The sequence below is a fragment of the Paralichthys olivaceus genome, chromosome 17 (genome assembly GCF_024713975.1).
Source record: "Paralichthys olivaceus isolate ysfri-2021 chromosome 17, ASM2471397v2, whole genome shotgun sequence".
In the NCBI taxonomy this organism is placed as follows: Eukaryota; Metazoa; Chordata; class Actinopteri; order Pleuronectiformes; family Paralichthyidae; genus Paralichthys; species Paralichthys olivaceus.
This window is the reverse complement of record NC_091109.1, coordinates 21037230-21051841: the sequence shown is the minus strand read 5'-3', so window position 1 is coordinate 21051841 and position 14612 is coordinate 21037230. Positions and strand designations below refer to the sequence as shown.

At 43.0% G+C, this 14612-nt stretch overlaps 2 protein-coding genes across 3 annotated transcripts; both read right to left on the bottom strand.

Moving 5' to 3' along the window:
* Positions 1 to 223: 223 nt before the first annotated feature.
* On the bottom strand, positions 224 to 7033 carry pks1 (polyketide synthase 1). The gene is made up of 6 exons (XM_020103165.2): positions 6856 to 7033; positions 6616 to 6769; positions 6376 to 6536; positions 6084 to 6287; positions 5805 to 5986; positions 224 to 5707 (listed from the first exon to the last, which is right to left on the bottom strand). Exons 1-6 carry the CDS (start codon positions 6911 to 6913, stop codon positions 224 to 226), a joined length of 6243 nt encoding a protein of 2080 aa, XP_019958724.2. The 5' UTR covers positions 6914 to 7033.
* A 435-nt stretch (positions 7034 to 7468) lies between these two features.
* On the bottom strand, positions 7469 to 14387 carry LOC109639634 (ATP-dependent zinc metalloprotease YME1L1). Of its 2 annotated transcripts, none has more exons than XM_020103210.2 (18): positions 14004 to 14387; positions 13296 to 13415; positions 12650 to 12818; positions 12414 to 12515; positions 12203 to 12312; positions 11964 to 12114; positions 11731 to 11838; positions 11086 to 11259; positions 10809 to 10961; positions 10589 to 10721; positions 10425 to 10487; positions 10115 to 10227; positions 9717 to 9872; positions 9376 to 9527; positions 9161 to 9287; positions 8754 to 8827; positions 8436 to 8522; positions 7469 to 8353 (listed from the first exon to the last, which is right to left on the bottom strand). In XM_020103210.2, the coding sequence occupies exons 1-18, from the start codon at positions 14037 to 14039 to the stop codon at positions 8213 to 8215; spliced, it is 2169 nt and encodes a 722-aa protein (XP_019958769.2). In that variant the 5' UTR covers positions 14040 to 14387; the 3' UTR covers positions 7469 to 8212. The 2 variants fall into 2 exon arrangements, with proteins under 2 accessions (XP_019958769.2, XP_019958770.2); XM_020103211.2 differs by having other exon boundaries at positions 11755 to 11838.
* Positions 14388 to 14612: the final 225 nt, after the last annotated feature.

Sequence of the window (14612 nt, the reverse complement as noted above, 5' to 3'; positions counted from 1 at the left end):
GTACTTGATAAGGCTTGTTTATTTATTGATATTATTTAATGCAGGTTACACAATCTCACATTCATCAATAGCGTCAGAGGTCATTTCAGTATCAGGGAGTGATTGGTGCCGAAAAGCATATTAAAAACCAGATTTATGAGAAAGATAACGTATCAGTAGAACAGCAGCTGCTGTTCATATTAAATCCAAGCATTTTCATCATTCAAGGGATTCTGTGATGAAATTATCCATTATTCATTATGATAGTTGCTAAAGTGACCAGTGTACTGTTCGGGTCCAGTATTCTTACTAAAGGTACATTCACTCCTGTCTCCTGGAAAATCTTGTTTTGAAGAGTCATGGCCAACATTGAGTCAATACCCAGAGCACACAGAGCCGACTCATCATCCAGCTCATCTACACTAACGCTGCTTATGTCACTGACAATTTTTCTCACACTTTCATTTGTGGAATGCAAATGATGAACTCTGGGTTCACTGCTTATATCGTCTTTAAGCTCCATTCCCACTAAAGCTGACAGTCGTTCTCTGAGAGATGAATTTTGTGAAAGTACGTGAATGTTAAGGTTTTTGAAGTTGAACTTGCAGATGACTTGTTGAGGTTTGTTCATCAACAGACACTTTTCAAGTGCTTCGTGAATCTCGCACACGCTCAAGATCATCATCCCTTTTGTCTCTAGGAACTTCTGGAAATGGTCTCTGTTCAGCAAGAGACCAAGATTCAAAGGCCCCCAGTTGATGGACTGTCCAGCAAGTCCAAGGTTTCTCCGGTAGTGACAGAATACGTCCAGGAAAGAATTGGCTGCTGCGTAGTTACACTGGGAGGCGTTGCCAATGAATGACGAGATTGAAGAGTAGCACACAAAGTAATCAAGTTTGTTGTGAAGTGTTGCACAGTGAAGATTTAGAGCCCCGCTCACTTTGGGCTGCAGAACTTTTCGGAAGAGAGACTCATCAAGGTTTTCAATCAGTGCGTCGTGTAATACAGCAGCACTGTGAAACACTCCTTTGATTGGACGAGGAGAGAATCTTTGTTTAATTTCTGAGATCGCATCCACGACCTGCGTCAACACAGAAACATCACACTGGACATGAATGACACGAACACCATATCTTCTCTTGAGGAGTTCCATTTCAAACTGCGTCTCATTTGTTGGAACTCTCCTGGACAGTGTTGCAATACAACCGCCACCATTATGGGCGATGAACTTCACAGTCTCAACTCCCAAACCAGAAAGGCCTCCAGTTACAATATAAACACAGGTTTGTTGAAATAGTCGTGCAGGCCTGGTGAGCACAGGGACATCAGACACTGGACAATGAGAACCTCCATTATCGAAAACCACCTGCTGAACTGTTTTTGCAGTGAAATAAGATTCGATCTTAGGCTCTTTTGTTCTTGATGATTGAAATATCTCTCTTTTCAAAGGTAGGGATGTTATATCAAAGCCTAATAACTGTAGCCAATTAAAGAAATCCCTGCTCTGACCCTGCAGAGTGGCTCTCTGGAGAACTTCAGCCACATCAAGTTTATGTATGTGCATGTTTTCACTCTTTGATGCAAACATGTTTGCAGAGAGTGAGGATGACATGTGGCTGCTACATACAAAGATAACGTGTCTCTCGAGGTCACGTCTGTATTGGATTTCCTGCCAAGATTCATCAAATGGAGGCAGAAACACAAATGCATGACTCTGATCAAAATGTGAAGGTGTGCTTCTGAAATGTGGCCTCGAGGAAACGTTCCAGCCTGAGCGGTTTGCTGTCAGAGCTAAAACTTTAATCAGAGCAGAGGCGAGGTTAGAGGAGACAATGGTCAGCTTTCTGTGTTGCTGTTTTACTTTAGGCAGCATCCTCTGCAGGATCTGCCATGCCAGTATGAAGTAAGACACACATGGAGTCTCTTTCAGAAATGGGAGCCTCTTTGTACTGTAGCACACAGCTTCAGGAACTCTCATCTTACCCGTGGCTGGAATTGGGTAACATGAAGCAATGTGATCTCCCACTCTCACGTTTTGAACATCTTTCCCAACGGCTGTGACAATGCCACTAAAATCTAAAAGCAGAAGTCTGTGATTCTGCAAGGTGTGTTGATCCCAATACATCGTCTTGCCGAAATTTAAAAGCGGTGTGGTGACAGGAAAGTAATCAGACGAATGGACGCATCCGTTGGTGAGCTGGATCTCAACTGACGTCTCTTGGAGAGGTTTTACGTTTGTGTCGCAGGGACTGACAGACAAGCAAACCATTCTGTATAAGTCAGATGTCTGCAGTACAAAGTCGCTCAGATACACTGACTGCACATCACCTTCACATAAAGACTCGTACTTCAGTGGGGTGCGTGCTATTCTCGTTGCTGATGCCTGCCCTTTGCTGATCATGACCTCTTGTTGTTTGCAGGTGTTGATTACATGAACCAGCATTTGAACGTCTTCACTTGTCACAGAAGCGAGGTCAATCAGCTGAAAAGACGGACTCTCCATCTCTGCGGCACAAGCCCTTGTCATACCAGACAGAACAAATCCTGGACTGACATGGTCCACAGTCATTTCTGTTGACCTGTAGGTTATCACGTGGACTGTGCAAGATGGTCTTTTCTCTTTTAAGGCTAATAAAATCTGGCGAAATTGCTCACAGCAAGTAACCAAGGCCTCCAACGTCTGCTCAGGTGACAACTGACTGAGGTTCTCCACACCCCAAATAAAGAGAACATTTTCTAAGTCCATATCAGCGTTAAGTGAGTGAAACACAACATCTCGAAGTTGGTTTGACCTCCAGTTGTCTCTGACCTTCACAATGACAGACTCTGGGAGTAAGTACGGCCGAAGTCTTTTGGTAATGCAGAGTTTGTCTTCAAAAACTAGTGCTTTTATTTTACAACTTTGAGAATCTGGCTTGTCGTGGATTGTAATTATTTCATTGTGAAAGAACAGCGACTGAAGAACATTTGAGCAATCTCCCAAAAGTGAGATCTTGACTTTCTTGAGTTCCACAAGTACTCCCCCCTCAGTGGTGCAAAAGGAACCACACACTTCAAGGAAGTCTGGGGTTTCTTGAGTCGCTCGTAAATACATGACCATTCTCTCTTGTAGTGGAGCTGAAATAGTGACACAGCCTATAGCTGAGGGGAATCCCTGCTTGGCTGTTAGTCGTCCAATAGCTACCACTGCAGTCATCTGGAGGAAATAGTCCAGTAACACAGGGTGGATGAAATAGTCGTGAAGGTGTTTCAGAAGTTCTACGGGGACTTGAATTGTTGTCACAGCTTCTTTAAATTCATCCCCAAAATGCACATCATCGAGCTGTTTGAAGACAAAGCCGTATTCAAATCCTGCTTGAGAGAGAATTGAATAAATCTCTTTTTTCTTCATAACCAATCTGCACCGTTGATAGATCAAGTTGAGACTAATTCTGGGTTCCTCTAAGAGTGGTTGGCTACTTGCACTCATGTATGTCCCAGAGGCATGTGTTGCAACAGCAGACTGTATTTTAAAAGTTGCCTCATTATCCACATGCTCAAGTATTACTTTCAACTGATGGCAGTTTGAGCTGAGTGTAAACAGACTCTCAAATCTGACACTGAGCTGGAGCAGAGAAGCTGGTGTCTTTGGGTTTAAGCTTGCCATCACAGAGGCATAAGCTAGTTCAACATAAACTGCACCTGGTACAATGGAAACCCCGTTGTTCTTATGCTCCCACAGATAAGGTGCACTCTCCAGTGAGATGTTGCACACGTACTGTTTGTTATCCAGCTTTATTTTGGATATGAGTGGATGTGGAGAAAAAGCTGATGATTCATTCCCCTTTCTCACTTCTTCAAAATTCATATCTTTCTTTAAGCAGTCGAACTGATAGATTGGAAGAGTTGTGGGCAATGTTTCATAACCTCTGTAGACTTCATGCCAGTCCACGTTAAGGCCCAGTTCAAATACTTTTGCCACGGTAGACAAGATTGTGGCGTAATCTTTCTCTGGATGGACAGAAGAAAGAACTATGGTGTCATTTCCCAGAGCCTCACATATGTTTCTCTGAAGAGCCCTACGAGGTCCAATCTCCACAAAGACCATGTTTCTCCTTGTCTGCTTGTCTTTAGCAGCAGCATGCAGCGTTTGTTCAAATAAAACAGGCTCACGGATGTTCTTTGCCCAGTACCTGCCAGTGCAGAAGTCACCTCCTGAACACCTGTCTGCAGTCACTGTCGAAAACAGTTTGCATTCCATGCTATTGGCATCTAAATGATCTATGCTTCTCTCAATGTCTTCTAATATAGGATCCATCATATGGCTATGATATGCCGCCGGGACATCCAAGAAATGGAGGAAGAGGTTTTTATCTGTAAACATAGTCTTCAGCCTTTCATGGAGGATGTTTATCGTGTCCGAATCCCCCGACAGTGTGCAGGACCGAGGGCTGTTGACAGCTGCAACAGAAATTTTGCCAGAGAAGACGTCAAGCATTTCTAAAACCTTTTCTACAGCCACATTACTGACTACGAGCATTTTCCCTCCTGTGACCTTGCTCTGAAGAGAACTGCGGTGGTACAACACTTTCACAGCATCTTCAAGAGACAAGAGTCCGGAGCAGTGAGCTGCAGCGACCTCTCCAACAGAGTGTCCAAGCACAGCATCAGGTTTGACGCCCCAGTGCTTAAGGAGAGTGGCAATGCCAATCTGGAGTGCAAAAAGAACAGGTTGGGCAAAATCGGGTTTTCTGAAATCATCATTATCATATTCACCAGTGAGCCATTGACTGATGCTTAAGCTTTTATGACTCTGGAAGAGAATTTCAACTTCTCTGACCTTGTCTCTGAAAACAGGAACCTCTCTCATGAGCTGCCGGCACATGCCCCTGTAGGTAACGCCATTTCCACAAAACACAAACACAACCTGGATGTCGGACTTTGTTGACTCAACCTTTGATTTGAGTGCAGATGTCAGCTTGTGTTGTAAATCTGAGAGGGAAGTTGTGAGGAAGGCTTTCTTATATTTGTGTCTGCCATGACTCCTTCCACACGCTGAGGTATAAGACAACTCCTGCAAATCAACTGCATGAGCACTGCTAAGCCTCTGATGGGTGTCAGCGATTGTTAGGATCAGTGATTTTTCAGTGGCTGCAGATATCACAAAGAGTTTCGGACAACCTTTTGTGATCTGTCTGGGAACAGTGGTCTTTCCATACTCCCTTAAAATCGCATGTGCATTTGTGCCTCCAAACCCAAAGCTATTGATCCCAGCTACTCTCTGTAACGACCCATTTGTCTCCCACCTCTCAGCTTTAGATGGAATATTAACATTCAGAGCTTTGACATCTATACTTGAACTGTTTTCAGAGTAGAAAACGGAGGGAACAATGGTCTCGTGCTTCATCATTAGGAGAACCTTAATGAGTCCGGCCACTCCAGCTGCAGATTCTGTATGTCCGATGTTGCTCTTCACCGAGCCAATCCGCAGTGTCTCTGAACCAGGAGGTTTGGCCTTAGCGATGACGTTTGAGATGCTTCCTGCCTCTGTTGGGTCTCCAACCGGGGTTCCAGTCCCATGTGCCTCTATGTACTGAACATTGGCAAGGTCGGACTCTGAGTAGATTCCTCGCAGCAGCTCCTCTTGCTGCGTCATGGAGGGTTTGGTGATCGGAGTGACCGAGCGTCCATCTTGGTTGACGGCTGTTTTGCTGATGATGCCCCAGATTTTGTTGCAGTCTTTTACAGCCTTTATACATAAAGTCAAACCATTAGAAAAGTAGCTAGTATCCCCTATGTGATATGAAATGACTGCAACAAAACAAAAAAAACAAAGATGTTCTTACATTTTTCAGAGGCTTCAGGAGAACGACCCCGCAGCCCTCACCTCTGCCGTAGCCGTCTGCCCGACTGGAGAAAGGTTTGCTGGTCCCCTCAGGTGAGATCATCTTTGCCTTGGTGAGAGCAACAAACACTCTTGGCTCAATGATGCAGCTGACACCTCCACACAAAGCCATCTCACAGTCTCCTGGTTGAAAGAAAGAATGAAAATGGAATATTTAAAAGCAATTCCATGATAAACCCACTTAAGGAATGGCATTTGTAGGGAAAATAAAACCATGCACCTTGCTTTAGAGCCTGCGAGGCTAAATGTAAAGCCACCAAAGATGAGGAACAGGCACTGTCGACGGCGAATGAAGGGCCAGTGAGATTGAAGGTGAAGGAAATTCTATTGGCAGCCACACTCATGGCCGTCCCGGTGCCGTTATAGTGGGTGATTGCATTGGGATTATTACTTCGGAGCATCTCGTAATCCCTGTTCATTAGACCTGCAACACCACAATCAAAGTTGAGTCGGTTACAATTTCTGTATTATAAGATTGTGCTTAAAATGATTCATGGAATAATAGCAGTCACCGATGTAAACTCCAGTTCTGCTTCCGCTGATGCTCTCCATAGCCATTCCTGCGTCTTCTAATGCCCTGTATGTGCACTGGAGGAGGAGTTTCTGCTGAGGGTCCATGAAATCACTCTCTGCTTCAGTGATGCCAAAAAACTTGTGATCAAACTTGTTAAATCTGGGAATAATATACAAATGACAGATCTGTCAAAATCCAAACATCTAAGGATGAATCTGTTCATCAGTAAAACACTTACCCTTCTATCAGAGCTGCTCTGGTTGTTTGTGTCTTTCCGGGTTTGCAGTCGTCTGCATCAAACCAGAACGTGGTGTCGAACCTTTCTGCTGGAATATCTGCTGCACAGTTCTTTCCTTCCAACAGGACCCTCCAGAAATTATCCAACCCCTCGCCTGAAATAAAAACATCACAATACCAGTGATTCAGACAGATAAGAAATGTCTAAATAAATCCTTGCAACAGCATAATGACGTCATACCTCCAGGGAAATTGCACCCAATCCCAACGACAGCTATTTCCTCATCTGGGTCGTCCATTGTTCCTTTGAGATGAGAGTAGATTTGTTGCTTTATTCCAAAAGACAAAGAGAAATTTTCAGCCTCTCCATAGTGAAGCTTAATGTTTAGTCCTGGTCTGTGGTCAGAGCCAGAGCTGCTCTACCCTTTATAGATATTTAGTCAGGCTTCAGTGGAACAGCAAGAGGACACAACAGTGCGCTGTCTTGTTGGCTTCATCTGGAACTAAATGCACTAATCGCAGGTTAAGACGAGGCAGCATTCAGAACTCTTTTGTTCTGAGCAGGTTGACAAAAGAGTGTGTGTACCAAGAATGCAGTACTTGTAAGTCCTCTGATTGGCCTGCGTCTCTAAAAGGAAACAGAGCCAGCTCCCTGTTTTCATAACTCACACCTGCACATTATGATTTCATCAATTTCTTTATGTTTGTTTTAGTGTTTGTCTTATTCAAGTGAGTGCAGAGACAGATCGCTGATTAATCTTGATACAGTGCCAAAACAAAAAATGTTTTCTATCCTATTTTACATCTGAATCTAAAGTTACTAAAAGAAACCAAACAAATTTATGAAACTTGTGTGTTGTTTAAGTAAGAGTAATCTTTATTTGAGCTTCAAGGCCATTGTCTAAAGGAACAAACAGAAGCACAAAGCCAATCCTTGTACACTCTTACAGTATATATATATACATTTCCCCTCATTTACACAGGTGAGTTCAGAATAGGACATGATGGTTTATCACTACTTCCAGAAACAGAGGACACACCTTTGGGCACTTAAATAAATAAGAACATACAGTAGATAAATGCAAATAAAACAAATCATTTTGAGAGAAATTATAATATGGAGAATTAACCAATGAACAATCATCTGTATCTTGCAATAACTAAATGGGACATTATATTTTGAGGTACTTTATGGTCTCATGGTGATCACCAATCTGTACAGTTTTAAAATGAGACATATGATCTGTGTCCCAATATGACTCTGATGTATAAAACTACTACAGATATCATTGGCCTTCACAGAAAAGTATAAGCCCTTAATGCAACCTCAAATATTTGCTAATCATGTGAAGAACATGTTCATTTTTAACCAATTTGACTGAAGGGCTTTAACCATCACTGTGGAACTCAAAAATCCTCTCTACAGGAAATTAAAAATGACTATGAGGGGGTGAAACAATTCATTTCAGTGTCAACTTCACATTGATAATAAGAAGAATACAAACAAATGAAATAGAGAGGCCTCCAAAAGGCCCGTGCTCGATTTGCACAGCTTCATATATACATGATACAAGAGTCTAAAATGTCTATTGAGGTATCTAGTGGTCCAGTGATTTGCCCTCCAGCACCAGCTGAATCTCTTTGGCATCCAGAGTTTCGTGTGTTAGCAGGGCATCAGCGAGCTTCTTGTGCTCCATGTTGTAAGTCTTCAGGATGTTTTTAGCACGTTCATATGAGTCCTGGATGCAAGAGAAGAATTGGTGAATGAGAAATCAATGAAGAAGTTATTGATATTAAAGTTTGAGTTTTGGCGAAACTCACCTTCAGTAAAACCCTGACTTCCTGTTCGATGGCAGCTTGTGTCTCAGGGCTCTGCTTGGTTATGTCTCCGTATGTCATGACACCGAGCTACAACAAAATGACATCCTCGGGTTAAATGAACGTTGGAACTTCTCAAGAGTTTATAGAGGACAAGAGTTAGACAGAGCTTTCCATCGTCTCTGGTGTAATTAGGTGTAATTAGTCCTAATAAGTGTGGGACAGTACAAATAGTTTTAAGTCTTGATAAGGTCTTTGTTCTATGTGAGTGTAAAGGACCAAATCTTTGAGTCATCAGTCAAAGAAAACTTTAAGTTTTACCTTGTCACTCATGCCGAACCTGGTCACCATCATTTTTGCAATTTTGGTTGCACCATCAAAGTCACTGGAGGCTCCTGAAATGAACAATTACAAGAAGAGTGATATTAAAATAATGTCTGAAACAACCACATACAGCATTATCAGATATATAAACTGCATTATGTAAACAACGTCAAAGATCCTGTTTCATTCAAGGAATTTTACTTGATAAAAATGGAAATTATGCATTTATGCTCAGGACCACACAAACTCATACGAACAGCACAACAGCACAGATTTGTCTTTGCAGTAAAACACAGGTTAAGGAACTTTTTAAATAAGAATAAATACAAATACAAGCTGTTGTGTTGCAGGTACAATAGAATTGACAGACACATTAACTAAATCAATTCCTCTTAATTTCATACCGGTGGTAATGTAGTCATCTCCAAAAATGAGCTCCTCTGCTACTCGACCACCCATGCTGACGTCCATCTGAGCCAGCAGCTGCGCTCTGGTTTCACTCCAGCGGTCGTTCTCTGGCAGCATTGAGACCTGGACGACAGAAACAGACAACGTGGAGTTTGTTTTGGGATTGGCGAGGATGACTGGACATGCTGGTAAGGGACAGAAAGAAGCTCACATGGCCTAGAGTTGGTCCCCGTGGCATGATCGTGGCCTTATTGATGGGCATCGCATCTTTGGTGTAATAGGCCACGATGGCATGGCCGGACTCATGGTATGCAGTGATGGTCTTATTCTTCTTGTCGATATCAATGCTCCTCCTCTCAGGGCCTGGTATGAAAGAGAAACAATAGAAGGATTAGAGCTGTTTCAAACTTTTTTTTTTTTTTCTTCGCTTCCATTCATGTTATCTTATACTGACATTCTTCCTGTCTCTTAACCAGAGTGTGTCTCCGTAATCTGTCTCATGTGACGTGATGCGAGTGCTGCGGAGCAGATCTAAACGCTGTGTGTACTGACCCATGAGGATTTTGTCCTTAGCAAACTCCAGCTCCTTCATTGAGACCACCTCTTTCCCGTCCACTGCTGCCTTCAGGGCAGCCTGGTTGACAAGGTTCTCAAGCTCCGCACCAGTGAATCCCACTGTGCCCCGGGCAATGACTTCTGCATCCATGACTAAAACAGAAAAGAAATGCCTTCTTCATAAGGGTGATCAGAAGACAATGGTGTCCTTTACAGAAAGGGTGAACAAAAGTGTCCTCTCAGGTTTACAGCTTTGAATACTTTAAAAACGGTTTCAGTTGATGGGCTATTGTTTCTCCAGATGTGTGTGATATTGTCAGAAGTTGCCAAGATGAAAGTGGGAAAGATCTGCTTTCTTACATATTAGTGTTTCAGTATTAAAAGATGAAACATACCACTGTCCACTTTAATCTTGGACAGGTACAAGTTGAGAATTTCAGTGCGTCCTTTCACATCTGGACGAGGGACCGTCACCTGCAAGTCGAACCTCCCCGGCCTTACCAGAGCACTGAAAAGTAGTAACAAAGTTGTATTGATTAACACTTGAGTATTTGTAATCTTCCGTTAATATTAAATGTCGAAACCTTACTGTGTCAAGACTCAAATGCAAGTGAGACAACTGGGATGCTCCTTTTTTTTGTTCTAAGATTTGATTCAACAGTGATTTACTGAAAGTAAGTTTAGTTATTTGAAATGAAAACATACTTATCCAGAGCCTCAGCAAAGTTTGTAGCACCAATAACGATGACTCCTTCATTGGGTTTAAACCTGTAAGAGAACAAAACATTAACTGTACGGTTATAAAAACTCTCAACTGCAATATTTTATTCACAGTATAAGGTTTAAAATATCATTACTATAGTACTGACCCATCCATTTCAGCCAGCAGCTGGTTGATTGTTTGTCTGGAGTAAGGATGCATAGGAGACTCGATCCTCTTCCCTCCAACACTGTCCAACTCATCAATGAAGATTACACAGGGAGCATTTGCTTTTGCCTCCTCTGCAAAATGGGAAAAAAAAAGGTGAATTGTAGAGGGCCTTCATCCTTAACTGGTTCATCACATTTTCTCACATCCAGAAAACTTACTGAAAAGGTTCCTGATGCGGCCCGCACCCACACCCACGAACATCTCATCAAACTCTGATCCAGAGGCATAGTAGAAAGGCACATCAGCCTCTCCGGCTACGGCTCGAGCTAAGAGAGTCTTGCCAGTACCTGGTGGACCAATGAGGAGGATCCCTGTGACGGAAACAGAGGAAACAAGTGAACAAAAACCACACTACATTAAAAAACTGTAGAAAGATTGATGGATAATAAAAATCAGACAAAATAGATAATGTGGGGAATGTTAAGTTCCTTATACCTTTAGGCAGTTTTCCACCCAGAGCAGTGAACTTCTGTGGGTGCTTGAGAAACTCCACAACTTCTTGTAATTCGTTCTTTGCCTCCTCGACTCCTTTGACTTGCTCAAACGTCACATTCTTCATCTGGATGGGGTCGACGGCTGAGTCCAGACCAGATGTGGTGCGGAACCTCACTGTGACATCCCAAAACAACTAAGTCAGTACATTTCGATTTTAGAAAAACTTATCACCTATTTACAGCTTCTCACAATGATTACAAGTTGGTTGGTTAAAATATGCTCACTGCGACACACATGTAAATACGATGACCCGAATGTACGCTGCTCTTCCACATTTATTGGACTAGTTCCAGCACATCGACATGAACACATAACACACATTGGATGGATGGTTAAGTATTAGTACACTGTGGTATTCAGCAGATTTATCACTCACACCCTAAATGCACACCATCGAAGAGATACAGGGATCATGTCTTATTGACCTGGTGGTAAACACCACACATCAAATATCTAAGATGCCAGAGCATCCCATCTTTATTATACAAGCTTGGAGATGCTAACAAGCTCTATCTTATTTGTACTGTGCATGTAGGGTTGTGAGTCGATTTGCAAGAATAGGAAAGAAGGAAAACGGAAACAAACCAGCGTCAGAAAAGGAGCCTTTACCCGAGAGAAACGGGGTCCTGGATAGACCATAAATACCAACAAGTAGGAGGACCAACAGGATCAACCTGGTTCTCCTCAGCGAGTCTGTCAAAACAGCAGAGAAAAAGTTAGAGTCCTGTAACTCATTACTCAACATCCCACAAAAATTAATTATTTTATTCCTAGATGATAACTGTGGTGCCTGAAGGCTAAGAGAGTGAGCCACATGCCTTGTGTTCTCTGTGTATATGCCTGGGACCTCATGAACCCATCAGTGAAACCTGTCTTGAAAGCCTCCTGCTGGTTTATTGGAAGGTTCTTTTCTTTTACCACTTGGTCCAGCGATTGCACCTCTGGTCCCTTTTCCCTCGAGAGCAAACCCTGTGAGGGAAACACACGAAGAGTTGGTTGGTGACCTTCAGTTGTACAATATGATAAGACTTCTGGAACTGTGCAGTAACATGCCGACCTTCATGAAGGCTGGAGTGTAGGTCTCAGACTCCACTGGACCATCGTAACTGGACTCCGTTCGTCGAGATTTTGTTCTAAATGTCTTGAAACCTCGACTCTGCACCCAGACTGTAAACAGACACATGGAACAACAAAAATCTTCAATCACTACCCCAAGTGTCAAGTCCTTAATACACACAAAAATCTAATATTCAAATTGAATTTCTTACCAGGCAAGAATTGTAGCTGTGAGCAAGCTTCTTTTAGAGGACTGTGGTATTGTCTGTGGAATATTGGTGAGCCAAATACCCCCAAGCTCCTGTGCGAAATCCCTGTGAGACAAAAAGTGTAAAAAGGGTTTCACTTTACATTGTATTACACTGTTAAGTGAGTTATGTGTAAAATTAGTTTTTATTAAATAACAACGTTGTCCAAACAAAACCTTTCAGCTCAACACCACTCTCACCATGCTTGTTGTGAAAGAAGCTGTCTGTAGAAACATGACTCGTCTTCCATATTGAAGGAACAGTGGGGAGTTCTTCTGGTCCTAGTGGAGGCAGTAACCTGCCGACCAGCTCATCCAGCTGATTCACACTGATGTCCGAGAGGCCAAGATCCCTCAGACTCACAGTGGGCTATGAAGAAAGGAAAACCAAAGTAGGTTCATTTACACCTTTTAGAGGACAAATACTGAAGTGAAAAAAAACCATGAGTGTGGCATCCAGAGTGACTGATCGCTCTTTCACTCACTTTTCTAAACAGATATAGAGAGAAACCCTTTTATAATGTGTGGACAATTGGGTCTGGTCCTGGCCCCAATTGCCAAACTTCTAGAATCTCGTCAACATCTTCTACATGTGCTTTTTCATCGTGAGATATTTGTATTCTACTTGTTTTTTTCCAGTTTTGCGTTTGTTGCGTGTTAAAAATGTCATCAACACACAGAGAATGTCTGGAGTACAGTGCAGGTTAAAAGCAGCACTGTTGATCTATTTAAAGTGTGTGTGTGTTAAGATATTCATGTTCAGATCAAAGTCATTGATGATTACGAAGCGTTAACTCATGAACACAGTTGGAGAATGCATACATCACATCCCTGGTACCGAACTCACCTCTTTGAGAAAAGAACTGTGCTCTGGAGTGAAGTCTTTGTGCAGAGTCTGGACTGAAGCTGTGGCTGAGTTCTTCAGAGAGTGGAGGGCATTGATGAGCTGGCTGAGGGGCACTATCATCTGGCACATACATGACAACAGGGGAGGAGGGTGAGGAACAGGCTCCCAACGAGTGATGCTTCACACAATCTTACATTTAAAACACGCACAGAAACTCAGACAGCAGCATTCAAACACTGGTCATGGCTTCACGTGGATGTTCCAGACGGGGCAGGACTGTTACATCAGTGTTCATCAGAGGGCAGCATGGGCCACACACGTCAGAAGTACGAGTTATGTAAACTCGGCTCTTTAAAGAATAACTCAATACCCTTCCATTAACCTTAAACCCGGCTCTGCCCCACGTGTCATTAACTCATCACAGTGACCGCACGTTCGTGATCTTCTCCACGTGAGATTTCCCCGGGACGCAACGTGACGCCGCACCGATCACGAAGTAAGCTAGCCTCGGCTTGTTGACGCTAACGTTAGCCTAGCTAGCTTGTCATTGACAGCGAGAGGGCTAAAAGGCAAACGCAAGGACGAGCGGAGGCTGTCACGGTTACAACTCGCACACATTGCGGCTTAAATACAGAAAGTGGCGCAGTGACGTTAGCTAGCTAAGCGGTGGTGGTGGGGGGGGGGGGGGGGTTTACCCGGTATCTTTACCTGCTGAGGCTGAAACGACGTCGACAGCGAAAACATGTTTTTAACCGAACGGCGGCTGGAAACAAGAAGGTGCAGGGCGGATGTAGCAGGACGAGCCCTCTGTGGCTGCCGTGGAGAGATGGAGGACACTGTCGGGAGCGTCGCCCCTTTGTTTTGCTTCTTACTCAACTTCCAGCAGCTTAGCTAACAACAGCAAATGGATCCTCCGGCGTCCGAGGTCAAGTGGACTACAAAATGACGTCAGAGCGGGTTACAGTGGCGTGTTCGTTACATCACCCGAGGAACAAAAAAAATAAAAAAAATACGCATTTATAAAATTTGTTTAAAAATCATAAACACGAATTAGAGAAGGATGATGTCAGTGAATGTAGTTTGTTGTTCTGTGGGGAAATAAATAAATGTTATCATAAAACCTGACGACCCATGGGTGTTCTTTACTGCCTGATCAATAATATCGTTAAAAGCTCCGATTCAGACACCTGTTTTGTTTTATAAATCAATATGATGCGATTGTTGATTTAAAACCACAGTATAACTTCTATATCTTTTGTTTTTGTCTCATATTTCGGGCGTCTGTCATGATTTGCGCACAGGCAGTGGATTTGGCCC

What these genes read in the sequence shown, in the direction of transcription:
- LOC109639634 (XM_020103210.2), bottom strand. Translation starts at nt 14,039, where the DNA reads ATGTTTTCGCTGTCGACGTCGTTTCAGCCTCAGCAG. An exon ending in ATATACACAGAGAACACAAG is followed by an intron (nt 11,839 to 11,963) that starts GCATGTGGCTCA and finishes CTGTTTTGACAG; the next exon opens with ACTCGCTGAGGAGAACCAGG. An exon ending in AGGCTCCTTTTCTGACGCTG is followed by an intron (nt 11,260 to 11,730) that starts GTTTGTTTCCGT and finishes GGGATGTCACAG; the next exon opens with TGAGGTTCCGCACCACATCT.
- pks1 (XM_020103165.2), bottom strand. Translation starts at nt 6,913, where the DNA reads ATGGACGACCCAGATGAGGAAATAGCTGTCGTTGGGATTGGGTGCAAT. An exon ending in TGGGTGCAATTTCCCTGGAG is followed by an intron (nt 6,770 to 6,855) that starts GTATGACGTCAT and finishes TTTTTATTTCAG; the next exon opens with GCGAGGGGTTGGATAATTTC. An exon ending in CAGAACTGGAGTTTACATCG is followed by an intron (nt 6,288 to 6,375) that starts GTGACTGCTATT and finishes GTGGTGTTGCAG; the next exon opens with GTCTAATGAACAGGGATTAC.